We start from the raw sequence: 25,286 nt of genomic DNA on the forward strand, positions 1-25,286 counted from the left end.
TCAGTCGGGGTCACTGAGAGCTGGGGAGGCAGTGGGGAGGGGGGCTGCTGGTTCACAACTGAGCGAGGACGGAACATGGGCCATGTTGGTGAAGCCGTGGGGCAGCTGCTGGTGGGGATGGATGGCATACACAGCAGCTGGCTGGGGAAAGCTGCTCTGAGGGGACTGGGCAGAAGGTCCCGGTGGTAGAGAAGGCGGCGTGCCTGTTAGGGCCCCTGGATGGTACAGATTCTGCTGTGGCTGTCCACTGCCCAGGTGTGGGGCCTGCCCTGCCTGGTGCTGAACAGGACTAGGGGCCGCATGCTGGGACTGTGGTTGGCTCCCAGTAGGTGTGGTGGCTGGCTGCGGCTGGTGGCCATGGAGCTGTGTAGCATGGTGTGAATAGGACTGGTGAACAGTGGCATAGAGGGCTTGAGGGGTAGGCTGCTCTGCAGAGGGGTACTGAGGAGTGGAGGATGACACAATGGCCTGGGGGTGGCTTCCCGATGTCAACATTCGTGGGTTACTTTGAAGCATAGGGGCAAACACCGGCTGTGAAGGGTAGTGCGCCATGGGCTGCATCATGGCAGGCTGGCCTGGGAACTGCTGTGGGTTGTAGGGGATGTAGGAAGAATAAGGTGTAGCAGCCACCAGGGGTGGGCCAGCAGCAGCAGCAGCAGCCTGCATCATCGGAGGGGCGGAGGCTGGCTGGTGTTGGTCTGAGCGCTGCAGGGGAAGTGAGCCTTTTGCACCCCGGTACTTGCCCTGCTGCCCAGGCACCGAATTGGAAACAGGATATGGATACATCTGAGGCGCCTGCACAGCTGGTCCCATGTGGATCTGAGGTATATATGAGATGTACTGGGGACTGTAGAGCCCACTCTGGCCTGCTGTCAGCACCGGTATGGAAGGTGTTGAGTGAGTATGGGGCCCTGGTGAAGTTGGAGTACTGGTAGATTTGTTCACAGACTGCAGAGGCTTTGTTGGATTGAACTCCTTGGCATTGGGGTTCAAAGTAGACTTCTTTACTTGTTCAGTAACAGGGCCCTCCTCTTTGTCATCTCCCTTGATGAGGCCCACTGGGGGACTGCCAGTTTGGCTGGGGCAAGATGGTGGGAGCTGCTCTGGCCCCTCAGTAACCCCTACTGCTGCCAGGGGTGGTTTGTCTTCCTTATCCAATATGGATTCTGTCTTTGAAGAAACTGGGGATCCCATGGGATCTGAAGTCAATAGGCCATCCACTTCCTTCTCCTTTCCTTTGGCCTCTTCTTTTAAGATCCGGGAAGGAAATGGATCTAGGGGAGCTACTAGGTTGAAGCTTAAATTTGGCTCCAAACTTTCTCAATTCTTCCAACTGAAATCGTTTTTGTTCATTCTGAAGGCCAGGAACTTTCCCAGCTATTCGGGCCAGTTCTTGGGCCTCCAAAGTCCTACCGGGCTCCTTGGTCGGAAGTTCTTTTACATCTGTGGGGGCCAGGGAGATTTTGGGTGATGCTGGGGAAATAGAGCCTGCTCCAGGATCCACAACTGATGATGTCACAGGGATGGAGGCAGAGGACACTACTGCTGAACCAATGGGAGGCTCAGGACAGGAAGCGGAGACTGGGGCGGGAGCAGCAGACTTGGGAGACCGTGGAGGGTACATCCGGCCCACTGGAAGAAAAGGGAGAGCTGCAGGTGTTGGAGGAACGGACGATTCTCCAGAAGGCCTATTGTTGGGAGAAGATAAAGTCTTGGCACCTCTCAAAGGCCTTGGGAGACATGCGGGAAGGGCCTCCATTTATACCACGTGCCTCAGACCCAGGGCCAGGGGTGCTGTGGTCAAGATGGTGAGGGCCACGAGGGGGCAAAGAGCTAAGGCCAGGCCGCCCTCCTCGAGAACCACTGCATCGAACTCCTCCCTGGGGACCTTCTCGAACTCGTTGAGGCAGAGGGATATATTTCCCCTCCCTGGACACCAAGCTGGGGCTCTCCTGCCCAGACCCCTGCCGCTGAACTGCACTGTGCTTTTCCTCCTCTGTTCGACCATCATCATTTTCCATGGCAATCCGTAGGCGGTACTGGGGACTTGACTCAATCTCTCGAGCCAACTGAGCTGCACGTAACTCCTGCTGCCGAAATTCTTCTGAGTTGTCCTTTTCCAAGGGAACCGTGTAAGAAGATAGACTGCTGTCATAAGTGGTCTTCACCCCATAGTTCTCTTCATTAAATTTGAACATCTCGTTGGGATCCCATCCATTGGACATATCGGATTCCAGGTCGTAGTCATCACTGTTGCTGTCACCGCCCTCCCAGCATTGAAGCACCTTCTCTTTGTGTTCTCCATTCACCTTAGAGTTCATGGCAATGGCTGAGTCAGTGAACTTGTCTTTAGTAGCATAATTGAAGTCAACATTTCGGAAGTGGACAAGAAGAACATCGCTTGGTTTAAACACCATGGTGTCCACAATGTCTTCCCGCCGAGGCCCACCTGCTGGCTCAGATGCTTTCCGGTGCACTGCGTCTACTGCCAGTTCAAACTTTGAGCTCAGAGTCTTAAAAATGCCCTCGTAAGTGGTGCCATTTTTCACCTTTACATCACAAGTAGAACCCACCACAGCAGTTAGGAAATGCAGCATCCTGGAATTATTATAGACACCTTCAAACACAGGTGACTGTGGGGGTCCCTTTCCGGTGCTCTGTCCCGAGAAGGGCGCTCACAGGAGCTTCCCAGCCTGCAGTCTTCCCAGTAGCTGCTGCTTCCGCGCCCCCACCCACCCCGTTCCCTTCTTACTTGTTAGGTGTTTTCTTGTATTGCCATCTTCCCATCTCCTCTTCCAGTGGGTGCAGGTGGGATATCACTCTCTCTACACTACTCCCCCAGTGGGCTTAGGTGGGTCAGGAGGTCGATGTCTGTAGCTCTAGGTTATCCCAGCTCTGTAGGAGGTCTCTTCTTTGGCAGAGGCCCAGGAATGGGGGTCAAAGATCAGGCAAGCAGGGACTCAGGGTGTTCCCACATGGATCTAGAACCTTCATCTACCAAGAGATTTTGTCTTGGTCCTGGACCTGACTGTGTTCATGTTCCACTCACTGTCCCTCTGCACTTAGGTATTCAGCCTTCCGATAGCAAACTTCTCCTGGCTGTGGCAGTGAAAAATGTGTGCCCCATTGTCTGTGAGCTGCTGAGCTTCTGGGAGCCTCGGCAGTCTGTCCTCATGTCTGCTGGCCCTGGTGATCGCAGTCATGGGGCGTTTTGAGAAGTCTTATCACTGTCCTGGTCTCTTACTTGTAAAGTCTCATGCTTATTTGACTCTGAGGAAATGTCCCAGCCTGGCACTTCCCTCTGTTGGACACCCTTGCCCTTTTGGAGTTGGCTGGCAAGGGCTGTGCCTCACATCCATTATGGCTTAAAGGTCTAGTCTGACAGGAGTGGGTGAGACAAGGACCTTTTTTATATAATACAGACTGAGCAGGACAGGGACTCAGCCCTGGTTTTAGTATTTAATTTTGAAAAACAATGAAAAAGATTTACTTTATTTTACCATATATATGTATATGCTTGAGTGCATGTATACACATGGCATGTTAAGATTGTCATGGAAATCTGAAGACAGCATTTGATACCTTGTAACTGGAGTTATAAAGAGCTGTAAGCCTCCATGTGGGTGCTGGAAACCAAACCTTTGTAAGAGCAAAAAATGCTGTTAACATCTGAGTCCTCTCCCCACCTTTGGAAGTCTGCTTTTTTAAAAAAGTAATAAGCAAGCCGGGCCCAGATACAAGTGCAGGAGGGAGGAAGATGGAAAGTTTGGAGGATTGGGGACGGGGGGGGGGGGGAGGAGGGGAGGGGAGCACTCTCTGATACACCACTTACGGGTGCCTGTCACATACCCTTGTCACTGATCCTGTGGCTGCACAGCAAACAGGAACCCTGGCACCCAGCATTGGTTTAGGTGATAAAGGGGTGCCCCTGTGGCTCAGACTTTGTGGCACACAGGCCAGTGGGGGGATGTTGCTGGCTGGGGAGCTGTACGGCCAGGAAAAGAACAGTTAGTGCTCTGCACTTCCTGTTCAGCTCTGGTACAGACTTGAAAGTCCTCTTAAAACAAGTCTACAAATGAAGTCTAGGTCTGCATGACATTGGGACAATCAGCACACTGTTTTGAAAGGAAGTGGGGCTCATGTGATCACCAAAACACCAAATAACCCTACTGGAATTCCTGTCCTGACTTGCTTTGATGATGAACTATGATGTGGAAGCTAAATCCAAATAAACTCTTTCCTCCCCAAGTTGCTTTTGTTCATGATATTTTGTTGCAGCAAGATAAACCCTAACAGAGCCCCCCAATCTCTTCTCTTCTCCCGCTCTCCCTCTCTCCCTCCCTCCTTCCCTCCTTTCCTCCCTTCTTCCCTCCTTTCCTCCCTCCTTCCCCATCTGTCTAGGGAAAAGGAAACCAAATGAATGAGATACTGCATTTTGTATCGAGTTTTTCAGTGAGGTGTTTAGGTCCCTTTCATGGAGGCTGTTCTTGAATTGTCCTACCTCACTGTATCTAAGGAAGCTGTAAGTGTGCAATTGTGTGTGTGTGTGTGTGTGTGTGTGTATGTCTCTCTCTCTCTCTCTCTCTCTCACACACACACACACACACACACACACACACAGAGAGAGAGAGAGAGAGAGAGAGAGAGAGAGAGAGAGAGAGAGAGAGAGAGTTAGAGACAGGCAGGCAGGCAGGCAGGCAGGCAGGCAGACTGTTGCTAACCCTGCTATGCTAAGGACAGCTTGAGGACTGAAAGCCATTTCTCACTTTTCTTCCACCTTTTTCTAGCTTTCTGATCATGTGCCTCATTCACTCCTCATTGTATTTTTTGGGTCAGTATTTCTCACTGAACTTGGAGTTCACTGACTCTTTGAGACTGGCCTGCGAGAAAGCTCAGTGGATCTACCTGTTTTTGTCTACCAACTCCAAAGTCAGCTTAAAATCATGGCATACTGTGCTCAGTTTTACTCATGTTGGGGATCTGAACTCATGTCCTCACGCTGGTGACAAGCACACCTCCATCTCTAGAGGTGTTCAAGGCTGTGTTTCTGTCAGGAGAAAAATCAGTTTCCTTGTCTTCCAGCTTTTTGAGGGCACCTCAATGTGTTCCAATTTTCATCCCTATGACCTGGATCTTTAGTATCCTCTCATTCCTTCCCCAAAGTTAGCATATGATACATGTTATTCTCTGCCATTTTCTTCTTCCACTCAGTTTACCCTGCAGAGTGTCCCCTCCAGGATACAGACTGTCATCATTCATAGTTTCCCCCATCATCTGTCACTGGGGTGCAGCTGTGCCCTAATGTACTGGCCTGTTACTCATACAGATGGAAAGTCTGTTGTTACCAGACTTATTGTTATAGACAGCGCCACAAATGCCCCTGTGTGTTTAAAGAGAGATCTTTGGGGGTAAATCTTGGATGCTGGAAATGACCAGGTGAAGGCACTGGTGATTTTGTTGGGAACATAGCAGCCTCCTTCTGCATGCTCATTATTGGGGTGGGACAATTCCTTTGTATAAGAGAGAGCTGAAAGCCGCAGACATTGAAAAACCCACCTGATAGAGAAATCCAGGATCTTGTGTATAGCATCTAGGAATGTGTTTGTGGTTCAGTTAATGCCAGGTAGTAACTCCTAGTGACATGCTCAGGCCTCAGCCTATGTTCATGCACTGGGTCTGAATACACACAGTTGTGGGTGTCTTCCATAAACACCACAGGCTGACCTCATAGGTGTTATGTTCACCCCAAAACTCATGTTAAAGATCTGTAGCCCAGAAGAGGACCTCAGCTGGAAGGAGACACTTCAGCCTCCACATAGTACACTGCTGCCCTCTAGGCTATAGTAAGGAAAGTGGGACTGCCCTGTGTTGGGGTCAGCCATGTCTGCGGGCATGAGGACGTCCCCAAGGGGACAAGAGTGGAGGCTGCTCTGTCACTTTTCTACCTGCATATTTCTGAGCCAAGTCCTCTGGGCTGTTGTAGAACTTGCTGTTATACCAGAGCCCCTCCATTCTTCAGTTCTGAATATATGCACTCCCATGATCCATAAGGATCTCAGGACCCATGGGGTGTATGATGACATCTTCCAGATATTGCTGAATGATAAACCTCCCATGGCTCTGGTGCGTTCTACACCATGGGAGGGCCACACTGGTGAATGACACACACTGGCTGAGATTATTTTGTAGGAAGAAGCTGGGAACATCAAGAAAAAAAACCAACAAAGGCTTATTGGCCTTAGGTTTTCTAGAAGAGGCCATATTTTAAGAGATGGATCAGCACTCATGGCTATCCCTCTGGCTCAGGGGAAAGTGCTCTAATGTAGGTGGGCCACGGTACAGAAAACTTGGTGACACTGGAGCGCTCCTGGACTGCCATCCCAGGAGATGTTTTTCTTTTATGGAGAAAATTCAACACATCTTTCTTCATGGGCAATATCATCTCAGTGAGGAAGTAACTGTGAAGTTGCTATTACAGATGGCTGCAGCTCTTCCCCATTCACCAGGGAGGTGTGTACCAATCTCCACTCATGAGTGCTCATGCCTCAGGATACTGTGGTTTGAAATTCAGGCTCCTCCTGGGAAGCTCAGCTGTGGCCATGTGTAGCACCAAGACTGCACTCATCCAGTCCAGTTCCAAGCTCTACACATCACTGCCACAGCCCTGGAACACGGGAGAGGAGAGGACACAGGTATTCCTGTCTCCAAGCCAGTACTGTGTTGCTATAGAAATTGCATTTACACAAGGTCAGCTCCACTCTTGAGTGCTGAACATCCACGCTTCCATACTTCCCAAGTTCTTCAGTCCAGTAGGGGGCAGTAAGTTGCCTTCCATATAGTTCTGCAAGATAAACCAGCCATGTACTTTCCTGGCTCTGCCATAGGGACCACATGCTTGAAGGCAGACATTGGATGACACAGTCCTAGGGTGAGAATCAGGTGGTTTTAAGCTAAAATTCATCCAGAGCCTTGATGGCCTCCTCCAGCATGCCGTAGACAAGGCCATACTCTGCTTTGGAAGAATTTGGAAGCCCAGGACCAGTATTATCCTGGCAAGAGTTCAGTGCTTTTATGTATAAGGGTTATGGCAGATGCCTGATAACAAATTAACATTTGAGTGGTCCTGGCCACCAAAGATGAGGATTAAATTCCTTGTGTCAAATGTGGTTTTTTCCCTTTATCCTGAACATTTAGCACGTCCTTTCTGTAGGGCAGCAACATCTCAGTGAGGAACGTGGAGCTTGTGGGCAAAGTTGGTGTTATGAATGATGGCAGCTGCAGTTCCTTCATGTTTGCAGTACGCTTGTACATCCTTTAGCTCACAAATACCCAGGACCCAGGACATTTAAGTGTAGGTTTTCTTGGACACCAGCCCCCAAATCATGACACAGAGGCCCACTAATTATGAATGCCTGGCTTTAGCTTGGCTTGTTTCTAGCTAGCTCTTTTTTTTTTTAAACATAGATTAACCCGTTTCTATTAACCTATGTGCTGCCTGGAGGCTTGTTCACCTCATCTACATACTGTCCACCCTGCTTTCCTGCTTCCTCGGTGCCTGGCTTGTCACTCCTGACCCCCAGCTGGCTGGCTGGCTCCCCCTTTCTCTCTGCCTGCCAGTGCCAGCCCCTCCTGCTCCTCCCCTGACTAGCTATTGGCCATTCAGCTTTTTATTAGACCAATCAGGCACCTTAGGCAGACAAGGTAAACGGGTAATACATCTTTACATAGTTAAACAGCTATTCTGCAACATGAACAAATGTAGCAATCCTTCCTTAGTTAAAAAAATATTCTGTTCCACAACACTCAGGCATTGTCATTAAGAGATCTTCTGGGCCACTGCCATGGCCACCTGTAACATCAAGATGTCAATCACTTAACCCTGTGCCTGCCTTCTTTAGATATCTAAGTTCTATTTTAAGTTGTATGACACAGTCTAGGCCCTTCTAGCTTTCAAAGTCTTTACTAAAGTGCCAGGTGTTATTGTTATGGATCTGCCTTTATATGTAACTTGTTTGTTCTCTCTTGCAGCTTTCAATATCCATTCTTTGATTTGTATATTCAGTGCTTTGATTATTATGTGTTAATGGGAGGTTTCTTTTCTTGTCCTGTTTACTTGGTGTTCTGTATGTCTCGTGTACCTTGATTTAACATCTCTTTCCTTAGATCTGAGAAAATTTCTTCTATAATTTTGTTGAAAATATTTTCTGTGCTTTTGAACTGAGTTTCCTCTCCTTCTTCTATGCCCATTATTTGTATATTTGGTCTTTTCACAGTGTCCCAGGTTTCCCGAATGTTTTATTCCTCATTTTTTTTTTAACTTAGCATTTTTTTTGAATGGTCTATTTCTTCTACCCCATCTTTAAGATCTGAAATTCCCTTGGTCCAATCAATCTATTGTTGAAGTTTTCCTCAGAGCTCTTTGTTTAACTTCCTGAGTTTTTCAAGTTTTTGGCTTTTCCTTAGATATTCTATCTCTTTATTAAGATTTGTTTTTGTATTTTGAACTGTCTTCATTATTTTATTCAACTGTTTATGTTTTTGTGTTCTTCATTTGAACATTAATTTATATCCTCTTTGAGTTCCTTGGACATATTACAATCACTGTTTTGAAATCATTGTTTTGTGTATCAGTTAAGTTGCCTTTCTCAGGGATACCATAGTGAAGGTGCTAACTTCTGGAGCAGAAATACTTGTCTTGTATTTGAGATCTAGGCATTTAGAGTAAATCAGTGGTGGTGTTTCTTGGTATGGATATCCAGTCTTGACTTTGCTGAGTGTTACCCCAATTTATCAGGCTGTGGAGCAATTGAATGGTGCTTGTTTTTCAGTCCTGAGGCCACTCTGGTTGGTGTTCCAGGCCAGATTCCACAGGGTCCTCAAGGTGAGTGGTAGGTGGTGTGGCTGACAGGTGGGAGGGTGGGGGACCTGGCTCTGGGAGTTCCCTCACTGGGGTTCTGACTCTGAGTCTATGGGATTTTGGAGTTGAGAAGTGGGTTGGTGGGTCAAGGGAAGGCCCTTTAGTTGGTATCCCAACTGGGAAACATCTTTTAGCCAGAGGCACCATAAGACATGGCAGCCCAAAGGCAGGCCTTCCAGAGCTAAAATGTACTTATGTCCTCGTGTGGCAGAAGGCTGAACCGTCAACAGAACTACCTTCTAATGCAACAGATTACCTTTGCAGGGGACACGTTTTAAAATTTGTATAGACTTTCAAAATTCAGCTTCTGGGTAGGTGTGTCTGGGTTCATGTCTTGGTGTCATAAAACTAAGTATACCTTTAGCTCTGGCAGTAAGACTTGTCACAAGCGACAGCTCAGTCTAACCTGGGAGTCAGTATTGGAAGGAAATGTTGAGTTTTGTTTCTGTTTTCTTCTGGCCATAGGCCCTGGGGTGGAAAAGCCCACATCCATATCTGCTTCTTCAGATTTCTTGAAACAATTTCTACACAACTGGGGTGATATCTCCTTATCTCAGGAACTCTTTATTATTATTTTGCTTTATTTCCCTCCATAGCATGTGCAGAGGATGCATGGGTATTTGTTTGTGTGTGTGAGTATAATATGCAGGTGTCAGTATACAGCAATTCTGTGTGTGTGTGTGTGTGTGTGTGTGTGTGTGTGTGTGTGTGTTAGTCAGAGGTGGATATTGAGTGTGTTCCTTCCTTGTTCCCCACATTATTTTTGAGACAAGCTCTCTCATAGTACCTGGGTCTCTTTGAGTCTGACAAGTTGTCTGGCCATTGAGCTCTAGGGATCTACCTGTTACTCCCTCTCCAAGTTCAGTAGTTACAAATATTCACCACAGCACGTAACTGTTCATAAGTATTGGATGGGTATTTGAACTCAGGGCACCATGCTTGCATGGCAAACACTTACTGGCTGAGCCATTGTCTTGATCTCAGTGCTTGAGTATTCAGAGTTATGTTTCAAGAATGTCTTGAGGATGTCTGGATGTCCTCTACCTTCTGTTCCTGGAAATATGGCTTTTTATTCCAATCTCACCCTTTCATAAAAGTTAATTTACTATACATGCTATTCTCTGTCATCTTTTCTTCTACTTTATATACCTCATGGAGTCCCATAGACTGAACTAAGCCAGGCTTTCTTCTTCACTGGGTACCACAGTGCAAATGTGCTCTAATTTATAGAGCAGTTCCTCCATACAAATGGAAAGCCAGTTGGCAGACTTTTGCTGTTACAGATAATAATGCAACAATGTATTCTTTCCTGTGTTTCTATGGAGCTCTGGGGAGTGAACATTAGATACTGGATTAGTGCTCAAAGTGTGAAGGTGTTGGTGATTTGTTAGGTTTCCCCATCACAGCTTCCTTAGTCAGGCCCATCATTCAAGTGAGACAATTCTCCAGCAGTGTCCTCGAGAGGAAGCTGAAAGCCTCATGTATTTAAGAAATCAGATATAGAAATTCAGTGTTCCAGAGGGCTTCCTTTGTCCTGCTCATGGAGGCCGTTTTTGGGTATAGTAGACAAACATGAGTGAAGCCCATGGAAACCCATCTGAGCCTGTGACCCACACCTTTCTTTGCCTCTAAGAAGCTGCAGACTTGGATGGAAGCTGAAGGGTTTTGCCCTTGTGGGGTTTTGGGGTTCTAAGACAGGAGCTAGGTCAGACTCTTCACACAGGATTGTAGGAACTATTGTTACCTAAAGGAAGAGGCATCAGACAGAGCATGTCTTCAGGGATCCATTGACTGACATAATTGTGGCTATTGTACAATGGATCTCTTTGGAAGCTGTAGAAGTTCAAGGACCATAGAGTTCCCAGTGTGGCCAAGTCATGAACTTTCTCAGAATGCAGCTTGTACAAGAAACCAATTTGGGCCACCGAATCCTGTAGGAGAGACATGGGCCTCAGTGCACAGGACAGTCCTGTGTGCTGACCCCCTGAGACTGCTCTGGCTTGGGGCATTTTCAGGTGTTCTGATGAATTTGCTAAGATGTCCCCTGAGGAATGTAAAGGAGATAAGCCCATCTTTCTTGACCTTTGAAGTTTCCCCTCACCCACCAGGCTGGGAACAGGTCCAGAAAGAGCTAGTAATAAAGCTAAAGGTAGACAAGGGGATTGGGTCAGTACCTCGTCTTTAACATCTGTGTTCTCAAGGAAGCTCCCAAAGACCACGGGGGGGGGGCCCTGGGCAGTTCTGGTTCTATTGGTTGGTGCTGGTCTGCTCAGACTTACAAAACTAGGTCACTGCCAAGGAGAACCTGCAGACAGAGAAGAAACCAGAGTGCTAAGTGCTAAGAATGTGGAAGTTGCTGCTGCCATGAACTGTGACTATCCCCTAGCAGTGTGCTCAACTGCTTATCTCCATCCAAGGACCTGGAGCCCCTCGAGCTCATCCTCATCTTCCTGTGTGGAAAGTGATGCATGGAAGGACACAGGAAGTCACTGAGGAGAGCCTCCAGCCTCCCCTCCTCAGGTTCTCTGGTGCTACTCACCTGGCCCAGGTTACAGTCTGCTCTTGCCATGATAGTGAAGAGCAGGTAACACGGCAAGGTCTGTTCAAAGCAGAAGGAAGCCTGATGCCCCTGAGAACATTCTTCCTGCTTGGATGTCGGCTGGACCCCATGGCATCTTTTACTCTCAGGCTTGCTGATGCTTCCTACCTTCTCTGTAGTTCCTCAAAGCTGTTCTCAGTGCCTATAGGCATGAAGATAGAAGGAGAATGAGAACCAAGCTTTGGAACAGACACTTCTTCCCTCTGACATGAGATAAACAACATAGATCACGTCTATAGATAGATCCGAGGAAGCAATGCCAGGGCCATGCTTGTTTAGCAGGGTGATCAGGGAGACAGAGTAAACAAATGCACCAGCAGAGCCAGAGGATAACCCATTGCAGTTATGGCAACTGCAGCAGTTTCCGTGTGATCCAGGCTGGAGTGTGCAGAGCTTCAGTACAGCTGCTTGTTGTGGTTTTAACCTTGGAGAAAGGGCAGCTCAGATGTCCGCAGGCTTGAGGTCTGTCAATATACTCTGGCCTGATGGGTAAGCTTAATGGTTGTATGATTGCCATCTGGTCCTGGTGGCCTTGCTCCATTATGAGATTTGCTTTCGAGCATCACAGCCATGCCATTCCTCTGTGGTGACATCATTTATCCAAGAAGCAAACTGAGCACCCCGAGATGGCACTGTATCCACCTCAAAGAACTGTGCTGCAGCATTACTCTTCTTCTAGCTACTTGCACCTCCATTCCATTCAGTTCCAAGAAGGGAAGACACATCATATTCAGGAAAGTCCTAGGGTCTGTTCACTGCTGCCATGTTGTAGGTGTGCACGATGCTTGTTTTGGTAGGGAAGTAAGCTGAATGAAATTTTCTGATTTTATGCTGGTCAGTACCAGCTCCATCTTCTGTGGAATAAAATTACTGATGGGAAATAGTTGAATGAAGGTCTCTAGTGCTTCCTGCCACATCCAGGTCAACACCATAACGCATTAGGTGTGTGTGTATGTTGCCATGTAGGATTGTGTGCAGCCTCTCAGGGGTGTAGAAGAAAGCGGCACACATCTTGGCCTCCATAAAACCACTAGGATGTAGCCCATCTACTTTAATTGCATTTAAATCCTCTAAGAGGGTTGGACTCTATGAGCATCTACTCGTAGATGGGCCAAATATTGTGTGTTTCTAACCCCACAATTTTTAAATGTATTGACTATTATAATTTTATACTTATATATAAATGTACTTTGATCATATCTACTAAATTATTTTTCCTTCTTTGGCCAAGCATCTTCTTCCCAATTGTCTTCTCTCTCTCTCTCTCTCTCTCTCTCTCTCTCTCTCTCTCTCTCTCTCTCTCTCTCTCATAGCTTCCCTTACCCGTGCAAGGGTTGGGGGTTACTTATTAGACAAGAACAACTTACCACTGAAGACTATGACTCACCCCCATCAAGCAATCACTAACTGCCTATGGCTCCTCAGGAAAGTGGGCCTTATGAGCCCTTCTCTCATCCATGGCGTAATGTTGATGGTTCATAACTTCACTTTTTTAGGAGGTTTATCTTTATAGAAAACTAAGCAGTGGGAAGGAGCCCGCCTTCCAGTGCCATGCTCAGAGCCTCCTGAGGGCTGGGGACTGTGTGTAGGGGGGATCCATCCCCATGGCCTGGCCTTCCCAGAGTCTGCCAGCATCCTAGGGCCATCTCCAACCACAGTAGGAGATAAGCTTGGGCCTGTTTCCAGCTTGCCTTCCGGGGCCCTGCTTGGAGCCTCCTGAGGCTGAGGCCTGCATAAGCATGGCAGAGCCTGTCCAGAGTCTGCCAGCATCCTGGTCCTGCCTCCACTCATGGAAGGAGCCTGCCTTCCCGTGCCTTGCTTGGAGCCTCCTGAGGACTGGAGACTGTGCACAGGGTAACCTGTCCCAGCAAACCAGCACATCCAGAGTCTGCCAGCACCCTAGTCCCTCCACCCACTAGACAAGGAGAGCCATCAGAGTATTAGACCTGCTTGCACGCACCAGAAGAGAACCTTGGTCCTGTACCCATCAGGAGAGGGAGAGACCACAAGTACACACTGGAAGAAGGGATGGGTAGATGACAGTATAAGAACACAGTCAACAACAGAAAGATCATTATGACATCCCCAGAGTCTAGGGACTCCATACCAGCAAGAACAACACAGATGAAGCACAAGAGAACAACCCTAAAAACAACTTCATGAAGATGATAGAGACTCTAAATGAGGAAATTAAAAATCCTTTAAAGAAATGGAAGAAAAACAACCCCCCAAATCAACAAATCTCTTAAAGAAAGCAAGGAAAGCCAAGAAAAAACAATCAAACAGATAAAGGAAACAATTCAAACAGTTCATGATCTGAAAACTGAAATAGAGACAATAAAGAAATCACAAACTGAGGGAATGCTGGAAATAGAAAAGCTGGGTAAACAATCAGGAACTACAGATACAAGCATAACCAAGAGAATACAAGAGATGGAAGAGAGGATCTCAGGCTCTGAAGATAACCTAGGAGAAATAGATTTCATTGACCAAAGAAACTCTTAAGTCCAACAAATCCCTAACACAAAATATCCAGGAATTATGGGACACCGTGAAAAGGCTAAACCTAATAATAGGTATAGAAGAAGGTGAAGAAACCCAACTCAAATGTGCAGAAAAATATATTCAACAAAATCATAGAAGAAAACTTTCCCAACCTAAAGAAAGACATACCAATAAAAGTACAAGAAGCTTACAGAGTTAGTCCACATGTGCTTTCCTGCATTAATGAAGAGACCTTGTGGGTACCCTCAAGATGCTGGGTCAGTGGCCAAAGGACAATGATAGACTTGATAGACTTGTTCATGACATTTTCCTTATGTCTGTCCATCATTGGTGGGAGAATTCCCCTGCAACTCTCATGAGAGGGAATTGAAAGTCACTGGTTTTGAAAAACCTATCTGATAAAGAAATCTAGTATCTCAGTGGACTTCATTTGTCTTAGTCATGGAGGTCTTCGTGGAGGTACCCTAGAATAGCATGAGTGAAGCCCATGGCTACCCATCTATGTCTGTGGTGCTATGCCTAGCAGATCTCTAAGCAGCATATAGAGGCAGAAGCTCATGTGTTTAGCATCTATCCTCACAGGTCTCAGATGCCTTGAAGCAGGAGCTGGGGCTGGACGTTTTACACAGGATAGTAAATCCCACTGAGCTGACAGGAGGTGGTCCAGGCAGATGCTATCTTCAGGGATCCAGTGGCAGGCAATTGTAGCTGTTTCATGTGGGGTTATTTGGATATCTTGGGAGAAGTTCGAGGTATAAGTACAGCAATGAGCCATGAGAGTTCCTAGGTGTGGCTGAGAGGGAGAGATGCAGGAAAGCCACTGTCATCCATGATACCAGATCCTGTGTGTGAAACCCAGCTTCAGTGGTCATGGTGGCATTGAGGCCATGCACCCGAAGAGACTGGTTTGCAACATTTTCGGATGTGACTGCAAACTTCTGCCACTTCCATTTTAAAAAATTAGGTCATTGAAACTGGAGAGATGGCTCCAAGGTCAAAAGTGCTTGCTGTTCTTTCAGAAGATCAAAATTTGGTTATGAGCAAATTTGGTTATGTCTAGTGGTGCACAATCTCCTGTAATCCCAGTTCCAGGGAATCTGACACCTTCTGGTCTCCATGGGTACCTGCACAAGTACCACACATACTCTGTCTGTCTGTCTGTCTGTCTGTCTGTCTCTTAAAAACAGAGGGGTAGGCCCCTCTGCCATATCCTCTGAATTTGACCACTATCTAGCAAGCTATACCCCTGGACCCAAGAAAAAGTCCACTTAGAGGCTAGTAGTAAGACCACAGATGAGCTAGTACCATGTCCTCAAAGTCCTCAAAGTCCTCAAAGTCCATTGGAAGTGTGAATCTCATCTTTGAAGGATGTGGGGGTAACTCAGGGTTCACTCTGATTGTTGAGGCTCTATGTATCACTGGGGCTATGTCACTGCCAATGGGTACCTGATTTTGAGAAGAAGTTAGGCAGCCCTGATCATTAGGATTATCTTTGACCTCCTCAAGAGAACATCCTCAAAGGATGGAGGGGTTGATTGTTTGCTGTCAGTGTACCAGATTTTCCTTTACCATCCCAGGGGCAGGAGTGAGCCCGAACTTCCCTCCCAAATTTCATGATGCAGTCAATTAGGACAGACATTGCCTCCTTCTGCCCTTAGATACCCAACTCTGCTGGCTGTCTTTTTCTCAATGACACAAGCTAGAATCATGTGGGAAGGAGAATGCCAACAGACATAATGCCTCCATCACATTGGCCTGTAGGCAGGTTTGTGGGGACATTTTCAAGATTAATAGTTGATGTGGGAGGGCCCAGCTTACTGTGAGAGCTGACACTCCTGGGCGGGTGGTCCTGGATTGTATAAGAAAGCAGGCTGAGAAAACCATGGGGAACAAGCCAGTAAGCAGCACTTTCTTCCTTGGCCTCTGCTTCAGTCTCTGCCTCCAGGTTCCTGACCTCACTTCCCTTGATGATGAGGTACAACTGTAAGTTGTTATAAACCTCCCCCCAGTTGCTTCTGAGTTGTGTTTATCATAGCAATAGAAGACAAATGAAGACATCAACCTAGAACATGTCTATAGCCAAACCCCAGGAAGAAGTGCTGGGGCACAGGCTGAGCTAGCCGTGTGGGCAGGGAGACTTAGAAAACCCAAATCCAGAGGAGCTAGAGGACAGCTAATGGGTCAGTCTTGCAACTCTGGGGATTTCAATGTGATCTAGCGCATCTGCTGGGGTTTTAGTCTTCAAGAGAGGTCTGCCTGTGAATCTGATAAAAAGAGAATTTGCTGGTTTCCTCTTAGCTGGGGGGCCAGGTAGGGCTGAGTGGATAGAATCCATGGATCTGGTCCTTGTGGCTTTGTTCTGTTCTGGGATCTGATGTCAAGCACCAGAGCCATGCCATTCATCTCTGTTGACATCATTTATCTGAGACTCACACTGAGCACCCCCAGATGGCACTATGTCCATCTTAAAGTGCTATATAGTGGCATTTTTCACCTCCTCCCCAATGCTCTGCCCCAACAAGGGCAGATGCACACCTCACATTTAAGTATACTCTAGAGTATCATTTATTGCTTCCAACTTTCATAGATACACGTTTCTTTTAGCCCAGGAGAGTGTTGAATGAATACTCTTGATTTTATGCCAGGGAATCTTGTCTCTGGTGGAAGACAGCTGAGTGACAGGGAAGGGCTGGTGTCAAATAAGACCTGCCAAGATCAGGTCTAGGGGATAATAAAATAGGTGAGTTTTGGAGTTCCCAAATAGTGGGCGTGTGAGTGGGTGCCATATATAGCCCCTGGGAGTATAAAAAGGGTCATGATGTGACCTGGCATCCTGGCCTCCATCAGGCCATTCAGGGAGAAGATGAAATCCCAGATGAAATTTTGGATGTAGACTAGAGGTCATCCAAAGAACCAGCATCCAAAGAAACCAGCCTGTGTTCCTTTATCTCTATGTAGGAGTTGAAGCTGCCTCTAAAACCAAGTTAAAATAATGCCCAGTGAACCTCTCTTTGGGCATCTTAAAGAGGTACAGGGCTTGTGGGCAATGGATGGGTGTCATCAGTGTTATAGTAGTGGGTGCATCCAGGAAGGTGTCTGTGTCTGAACAGTTGATGTCAGGTCTTACTGGTAAGTGACACTGCCCAGGCCTCAGCATTCATCTAGGTTGCTTGTGTGTCTACTATACAGTGCTCAGCATTCATCTAGGTTGCTGGTCTGTGTGCCTGCAGGTGTGTGTCTACTATACAGTGCCACAGCTCCTAGCCTGCTAATTTTGTAGGTGACAAGTTCACCCCAAAGTATGCATTAAAAATCTGAAACTCAAGGGGAGTGCAAAGCTGGAAGGAGAAGCTCCGGCCTCCCCAGAGCAAGTGTTCTGTAGCAGGGACCATTGAACTGGACCACTTGAAGCCAGCTATGTTGACGGACAAAGCAAATTCCCCACGGGGTTTGTATGAGGAAAAGAGTGGGACTGCTCTGTGCCATCAGACAGAGGGTCCTTGAGGACCACTGTGCCCACTTCCCCATCTCTGAATCAGTTCCTCTGGGCTGTTGTAGAATTTGCCATTATATTAGACCTTTTCCACTCTCCAGTCCTGGACTTCTGTGATCTCTTGATCTAAGAGGATTTCCAGCCACACGGGGTGTAGGAAGCTGACTTCCATAATGCTCTGTGATGAACCATCTATAGCAATGCTCAGACTCCATACTGCACGGGGCCACACTGGAGGAAGTGAATCACTAGGTAGCTCTGGTCCAGGAGAGAGGAGCCGGTAATGCCAAGGAAAAAGAGTTGAAGGGCTTGGTGCCTCCTTCAGGTTGCCACAGGAGAGACTATATTCTTCCTTGGAGATGAAGCTGGATGCTCAGGATTGATGCCTGCCTGACACAGGGGATGGAGTTCTCATGTAGGGTGAGGCCCTACAGCAAACTTGGGCACACTGGAGGTGCTCCTTTGATCCAAAAAACATGATGGCATGAGCTTCCTGCACAGGCTTTCTTGTTATTTTATCAAAAAATCCAGCAGCATTTCAACCAGAGACAGAGAGCTCTGGTCCAGAAGAGCATCTTAAGTGGCTGCAACTCCAGCTCCACCATGTTCTTCAGGAAGCTGTGTCCCACCTTCAGCCCCTGGGCATCCAGGTTCAGGGACACCATAGCACTGGGCTCAGGGCACACACAGTAGGCTTTGCTGAGGTTGTCTGAAGAAGCAAAGTAATAGTTGACTGCTGTTGTAGCTCCATGGCTATATAACTCATCAGAGGACAGGAGGGGACTTAGCTGTTTCTCTCTCCAAGATGTCACCTGGACTCTCTTGTCTGTAAGCACCATGCTTTTCCTCCTGATAAAACTTTCCTTCACCTCAGCTTAGGCTAGACATCCTGGAGCTTGAGAGCCTGGGTCCTCACTCGTGGTTCCCAACTCTGTTCACATCCCTGTGTAGCATACCCCAATGAATTCCCTCATTATAAATCTACAGCCTCTCTTACCTTCAAACATTGCCGTGTTTTGTCTTACTAGGGCTTTATCTCTGTGGGAGAACATTCTTCAGCTAGGGTCACCATGAGTCATCATGACTCACAGCCCAAGGCTGGGTCCTCAAGGGTATATTTATTTATGTTGTGGTGGGACTAAGGGCTCTACTAACAGCAACACTTCCTTTTTGACACAACAAAACACACTGTGTGGGTTTGCTTTTTTAAAACAGAGCCTATATGTTCAACATGCTGAGTTCTGCCTGGGTTCAAGTTCCAGCAAATTACATCGTTAATGAAAAGTGATGCCGCCTTGGTCATGTTGCTTAAAGTCGAAAAAGGAATCAAGACCATGCTGGGGAAACACAGAATCAGCTGACCTGAGCTAGTGAGATCACTGCCTCTGGTCTGACAAATGGGGAACCTGCATAAGATCCAACTAGACTCCCTTAATATAGGTGACAATGGTGTGACTGGGACAATATATGAGGTCACTGGCTCAGTGGAGCCCATTCTATACGGAGAGATACCTTGCTCAGTTTAGACACAAGGGTGTGTGTGGGGGTGGAGAGGTGCCTTGGTCCTGCCTCAAGGACTTGATGGGACAGACTTAATAGACTTCCTAGAGGAGGCCTTACCCTCTTTGAGAAGCTGATTGGAGGTGGGGGAGGGAAGTGGGGGTAGAAGGAGGAGAGGAGGGGGAATGGGGATTGGAATGTAAAAATAAATTAATAAAAAAATAAACTTAAAAAAACCTCCATTTTGTTAAAAAAAACTCTCCATTTTCTGAACTGTGAAATGAAAATATGAACCACACCATGTCCTCCTAAGTGTTGGTGACAGAAACAACCTGATAATAAATATAAAATTCATTGGACGTCAGCCTATATGAACACAGAATAAGTGTACACTGATGATAGTCTGGTCCCAATGCATCGGAGGTTGTGAACACTTCAGATTAGTTGTTTTGAGTCTAGGCTGTGAAACAAGAATCCGTTCCCAGGATTCTCTGGCCTCCAACTGGGGTATTAAGTTGGGGGTCTCTTGACCATTGAAGTTGTTAGAGCACCCTTGCAAACTGTTTCAGAGAGTGTGGGAGAATGCCTTCTCTTTCACTATTTGGGGGAGGGCAGAGTAAGGTATTCAGTGCCTAACTGGCCATGAAATCCCTGGCAAAATAAGCAGGGAAGTGTCTTTGATGCAAGAAAGCCTTTATGGCTGCCATCCTGCCCTTCTTTATGCTTTGGGGTGAGGCTGTTCCACTGTGTGTAGACTTCTGGGAGACTTTGGTTCTTGCACACATAGAGGGTGCTGTCACTGTCACCAGTCCTGGGTTTTTCTAGATGCTGACTTGACTTCCATGATGGTGGGCTCTAGTAGGAATCTCTTACCCATGACATTTCTCTACAAAGGAGTTTCCAGAAGGTTCTTTCTGATATGGGAATACTGCTCTACGGTCTCTCTGGGTCTCTGCATTTCTCACTCTGTAGATAGGGGTGGGGTCTAGAGTCCTGGCTTATGGCTTGGGTCTGTGACTAAATGGAAGGACTCTGAGAGGACCTGGCTGACACTGGTAATTAGTTGTCTTTGGTTCCCCAGATTGGAAGCCCTTGGAAGAAATCTGGAGATAGAAACACAGTGAACAACAGCTGCGGGGGGCGGGGGGGGTGTCTGTCACTGGGCCTATTACAGGATGAGACCTTCAGTGGGCGCAGGGTAGTCACCTAAAAAGGGCTTGCAGGGCAGGAATTAGGCAAAGGGGACATGAGGGGAGCTGCGCTGCAGAATATGAACATTGTGGACACTTCATGGTTTTGTGTTTGTGTGTGTCACACATTCCATGAGCACAACATGTTTGCTCACAAGAAGCCCAGCTTTCATTGTAGGTTCTTCTGGACAGTTAAAAGATTTCTGTCTCAGCTCTCTGTTCCAAGTTCATCTTCTGTGCCTCCGGGCAAAGCTGGCCAGAACCCTACTTCACAAAGGAACTCAGCCTTTGCACTCCCTGGCTCCTGTGCTATCATGGCGCCTTGCACTCCCTACCAGCGTCATTGCTGTCCAGTCAGAGCACACCTTGACCTCTGCTCTGGATGCCCCTGGTTCCACTCAGGAGGAACAAGCAAGCCCCCCCCCACTGCACATAGAGTAAGACCAGACAGCTAGAGAAAGACAGAGAGTAAGATGAATGGAGGCTTTCAGCTCTCAAGTTACCCTCAGCTTCGTAGGATCAGCACACACACACACACACACACCCACGCACGCACGCACACACGCAAAGATAGATAGATAGATAGATAGAGACATGTGATCTGGCCTCTGATTTCTAATGTACTTTGTGAACTCCTGTGAGCCAGTTGGTCACAGCCCTTTCTTGTGGAGGAGGAGAAAAATGGGATCAGTTTTATTGAACCTTTGAGCTTGGTTGCTCTTTAGCTTTAACAATGTGTCTTCTGCTCTGGGATCCTTGTTGGGGGCCTGATTCTAATAGTTATCATGAGTGACAGCTCCATGCAGATTGTTGGGTGAGGGTAAATGTTAGGTGCAGAACAATGGCCACAGGATGAAAATGTTGATAATATTTTGAGGTATCTCCATAGTATCCCCCTTCCTCACTCTGAATGGCTGTCATTGAGGTAGAACATTACCCCGCAGCCATCCCAGATGTTGAAAAATTACCTGGTAAAGAGTTCAAGTATCCTCTGCCCTTGTCATTAAGGTCCTTCTGGGGGCAGTAGACAGCTGAAATGTAACTATGGTCACCCATCTGGGTGTGGCCCATGCCCTTCCCCTGCCACTAAGAAGCAGCATTCAAGGGTGGAAGCTGAAAAGTTTATTGTCTACCCTTGTGCAGATCTGGGGCTGGTAAGCAGGAGTTGGGGCGGGATTCTACACACAGGGTTGTAGGTCCTGTTGAGGTTGAAGGGAGGAGGTGTCAAACTGGCTCTATCCTCAGGGAGCCAGTGCCTGATGCAATTGTGTAGATTTTATACCTGGGTGTCTCTAGAAGCCACGGAAGAAACTAAAGGGCCGGAGCACGAAGCCTGCAGAGTTCCCAAGTGTGGTCATGTTGGCACTATCCTCAAAATGGGGCATGTTGTGGAAGCCCACTGTGACCCAGGCCACCAGATCCTATTGGAGAGACAGAGGACTCAATGGACAGGGCAGTGCTGAGTACAGGTCACAGGAAGTTTTTCCAGCTTGTGATGTGTTCAAGTGTGCCTACCCACTTCCTGAGATGTCTTCAATATCATTTTAAAAAGCAGACCATATGCCGTGACCCCTGAACTTGTGTACCCCCAGTAAGCACAGCCCCTGGGACAAGTGACAGGTTTGGCAGTGGTTGGTGACAGGCCTGATGTGGGCAGGGGGTCCTGGGGTGTTACCTTGTCTTCAATGTTCGTATTATTCTGAATGAAGCTCTTGAAGACTATTGGGGGGTTCCAGGGATTATTCTGGCTGTAGATGCTGCTGCTGCACCTCTCAGAGTCCCGGTATTTGGTCACAGCCAGGGGGTACCTATAGGCCAAGAAGAAGCGAGCTCTGGGCACTGGGGTTGCATCTGGTCTCTTCTCAGGGAGATCCCCAGTGTCAAGGATGGAGAATTTAGTCATTCTCCATATTGACTGTTTCTACCCCAGAGGTTTGCAGAATTGCCTATCACCATCTCAGGGCCAGGGTACTTCTGCTCCCTTCTCAAATGCACAAGGGTACACATCCAGATGTAAAGACAGCCATAAACATTCCAGGACATACAACCACTGAGGGGAGCCCCTGACCATGCTCCCCAAACTCACTAGATTGTCTCACCTGGCCCAAGAGAGACCTCGATACTTCTGCCAGCCTGGTAGTTCCAGCTGTTGGATTTTGGAGTAGATCTGCAGGCGGTAGCTATTCCTGTGGTCAAAATGGGCCCTATGGAGGTTGCTAAAGACCAGGTAAGTGGGGAGTGGTTTTCCGAAGTGGAAGGCTGCCTGGTGCTCCTGGGAGTAATTCGTTTGCTTTAGGGTGTTTCTCATTACATGATGTCTCAGGTCCTTGGTGATGTTTCCCTGAATGGGCTTCAGTGTCTGGAAGCTGTTCCTGCTGCCTGGTGGCAGAAGGGGAGAAACAGTGAGAATCAGTTCTCGAAACAGACACTGTCTCCCTCTCCTCCAGGGCCTCCACCTAGGCAATACCCACAGATAACTGCCAGGAAGAAGCCATGCTAGGGGCAGACACTTGCTTAGCAGAATGGGCTACAAGACCAAGCAAACCGGAAACTTGGGGAGCTAGTTTCTGGCAAAGGTGGCAGTTTCATTGCTACCCGCCATTCTCTGGAGAGCTCAACTGAGCCTGTTTGCTGTGATTTTGACCATGTAGAACAGGAGGCCTATGTTTCTGAGGCTTGAGGACTGTCTGCATATCCCTGATCAGAGGGCCCAGTGGGAATGAACATATGGAAGCCTCCTATGTGGTCTGGTGGCCCTGTTCAGTTATGGGATGTGATGTCAAACATCACTTCTCTGCCATTCTTTTATGATGACATTTGTAAGAAACAAACTGAGCACTCCCAAACAGTATTACAACCCATCTCAAAGCGCTAGGCAGAGGCGTTGTTAAACCTACATGGAACCTCCCCCTCCCCAACCCTATGCACCATTCTACTTAGCCCCAATAAGAACAGATACACACTTTAAAATCAGGGCAACCCTAGGGTACCATTTACTGCTACCATTTTCAGGAGTGTGTATTTCTCTTCACATGGAATGTTGCTGAAACGATCTCCTGATATTATGCCAAGGAGTCTTAGCCCCAACCTATGGAGTAAAGTTATATATGGGTAGTAGTTGAATGTCTGAGTTGGTGTGGTTCCAAGTCCTACCTGCCACATCCAGGTCAATACGGTAATGTACAAGGTGAGTGTGGAGGTTGCTGAATAGGTGGGTGTGTGATTGAGAGATGTAGCTCATCTCTTTGGGCTGGAAGAAGGTAGCATGGACCAAGCCAGTGGCTTGCATCTTTGTTTCCATTGCCCCATTAGGGTAGAAAATGAAGTCCCAAATATAATTATAGTGGTGGACTGTTGAGGTTGTCCGTAACACTAGCATGTACCCCTTCATCTCTGCACTGGAGTTGAAGTCGACTTTAAAGTTGGAGTTAAAGTGGCGTTTAATTGGTATTCCTGCTGGCATCTCAAAGAGACAGAGAGCTTGTGGATAGGAGACTGGTATGTCAGTGTCATAGTGGTGTATGACTTCCAGGAAGGTGGCTGCGTCTGGACAATCAATGCCATGGACTAACCGGTGAATGACATTGTTTGGGGCCCAGCCCACATCCATGTACTTGGTCCGAATGCCTGCAGTTATATGTCCTCCAAACTGTGCCACAGCCTCTTGTACGCTGACTTCATATGCAATACGCATACCCCGGAAGTGCACATTCAGTATCTGTAAACCAGAAGAGGGTCGGAGACGGAAGGAGAAGATCCAGTCTCTGTAGTACACTGTGTTGCCCTCTATGTTATATGGAGGGAGGTGGGACTCAGCCACTCTGGGGCTAGCCATGCTGATGGTGGTGGGGAATTCCTCTGGGGTACTGGAGAAAGAGAAGAGTGGGGGCTGCTCCGGATTCCTGGGCAGTGACTCCATAAGGACCACTGTGTCCACTTCTCCACCCTCGTATTTCTGAGCCAGTTCCTGTGGACTGTCATAAAGCTTGCCATTATACCAGACCTGCTCCACTTTCCAGAGCTGGACATCAATGTTCCCGTGATCCAGAAGGATCTCTAGGCCTGTGGGCTGCAGGAAGTGGTCTGCCATATAACGCTGCAAGATAAACCAGCTACGGCGCTGGCCAGGCTTTGTGCCATGGGGGGCCACATACGTGAAAGTCAGACAACTCTCAACACAGTCCTTTAGTGAGTAGTCAGTAGTGTCAAGGAAGAACTGATTCAGGGGCTCAGTGGCCTTCTTCAGGGTAGAGAGAATAAGGCTGTACTCTGCTTTGGAGATAGGTCTGGATGCCCAGGATGGATGTTGGTCAGGCCTGGGAAGTATTTCTCTCATGTAGATGGGCAATGGCAGGGGCCCAATAGCAAACTCAGTGACATTAGGGTACTCCTGGGCACCAAAGAAGATGACAACACGGGCTTCCCGCACAGGACTCCTTTTTCCTTTGTCCAGAAAATTCAGTACATCCTTTTTATTGGGTAGCAGCATCTCCATGAGGTACAGGGAGTTCTTGGCCAAAGTGGGTGTCTTGGATGGCTGCAATTGAAGCTCCTTCCTGTTCATCAGGAAGCTGTGCACGGCCTTCATCTCAAAAGGAGTCAGGTCTAAGAATACCTGCGTCTTGCCATTTAAGTTCCACATGGGGTGCTCTGCCATGGCCATCTGTAGCAGCAAGATGGCAGCCACCCAGCCCAGTGTCAGGGTCCTTTGTGCGATCCCCATGGCTCTGGAAGACAGCACAGGATGGAGGACTTACGTATCCCCCTCTCTAAGCTTGCTCCTCACGGTGCCTCGTCCTTCAGTCTTGTCCTTTGCCTACTGACCGACTTTTCACCTCCCCAGCCGAACTTCACTGAAGTCTCTGTGTCTCCACTCACAGATCTCAGTGCTGTCCAGGTCCAGGTGCGTGCAACTTCCTATTTCCTCCCTCCTCTGAACAGTGTCTTATAGTCTTTCTTATCTAGATAAACTCCTTTGTTTTCCACTTTTGGTGTTCTCACTCATCAGCTGGGAGGATGGTGAGTCAGAGCAGCACAGGACTTATGTCCTCATGGGCTACAAAGAACTCATTTCCTCCCGGG

The 25,286-nt window shown here is 47.7% G+C and overlaps 2 protein-coding genes across 3 annotated transcripts; both read right to left on the bottom strand.

Moving 5' to 3' along the window:
* Positions 1–6,012, bottom strand: LOC127235627 (ataxin-2-like protein). Its single transcript, XM_051202974.1, is given in 4 exon segments — positions 1–1,279; positions 1,281–1,733; positions 1,735–2,674; positions 5,946–6,012. Coding segments are annotated over 4 exon segments (2,739 nt in total).
* A 15,121-nt stretch (positions 6,013–21,133) lies between these two features.
* Positions 21,134–24,946, bottom strand: LOC127235673 (amiloride-sensitive amine oxidase [copper-containing]). 2 transcript variants are annotated; one of them, XM_051203025.1, is made up of 5 exons: positions 23,358–24,946; positions 22,304–22,583; positions 21,880–22,012; positions 21,487–21,625; positions 21,134–21,403 (listed from the first exon to the last, which is right to left on the bottom strand). In XM_051203025.1, exons 1-4 carry the CDS (start codon positions 24,925–24,927, stop codon positions 21,497–21,499), a joined length of 2,112 nt encoding a protein of 703 aa, XP_051058982.1. In that variant the 5' UTR covers positions 24,928–24,946; the 3' UTR covers positions 21,134–21,403; positions 21,487–21,496. The 2 variants fall into 2 exon arrangements, with proteins under 2 accessions (XP_051058982.1, XP_051058980.1); XM_051203023.1 differs by having other exon boundaries at positions 21,134–21,625.
* Positions 24,947–25,286: the final 340 nt, after the last annotated feature.

The sequence above is a fragment of the Phodopus roborovskii genome, unplaced genomic scaffold (genome assembly GCF_943737965.1).
Source record: "Phodopus roborovskii unplaced genomic scaffold, PHOROB, whole genome shotgun sequence".
In the NCBI taxonomy this organism is placed as follows: Eukaryota; Metazoa; Chordata; class Mammalia; order Rodentia; family Cricetidae; genus Phodopus; species Phodopus roborovskii.

Bases quoted from the DNA above. Each gene is read 5' to 3' on its own strand.
- LOC127235673 (XM_051203025.1), bottom strand. From the start codon at position 24,927: ATGGGGATCGCACAAAGGACCCTGACACTGGGCTGGGTGGCTGCCATC. The intron at 22,584-23,357 runs GTAGGACTTGGA...TTCTGCCACCAG, and splicing joins TATTGACCTGGATGTGGCAG to GCAGCAGGAACAGCTTCCAG. The intron at 21,626-21,879 runs GTAACACCCCAG...TCTCTCCAATAG, and splicing joins ATACGAACATTGAAGACAAG to GATCTGGTGGCCTGGGTCAC.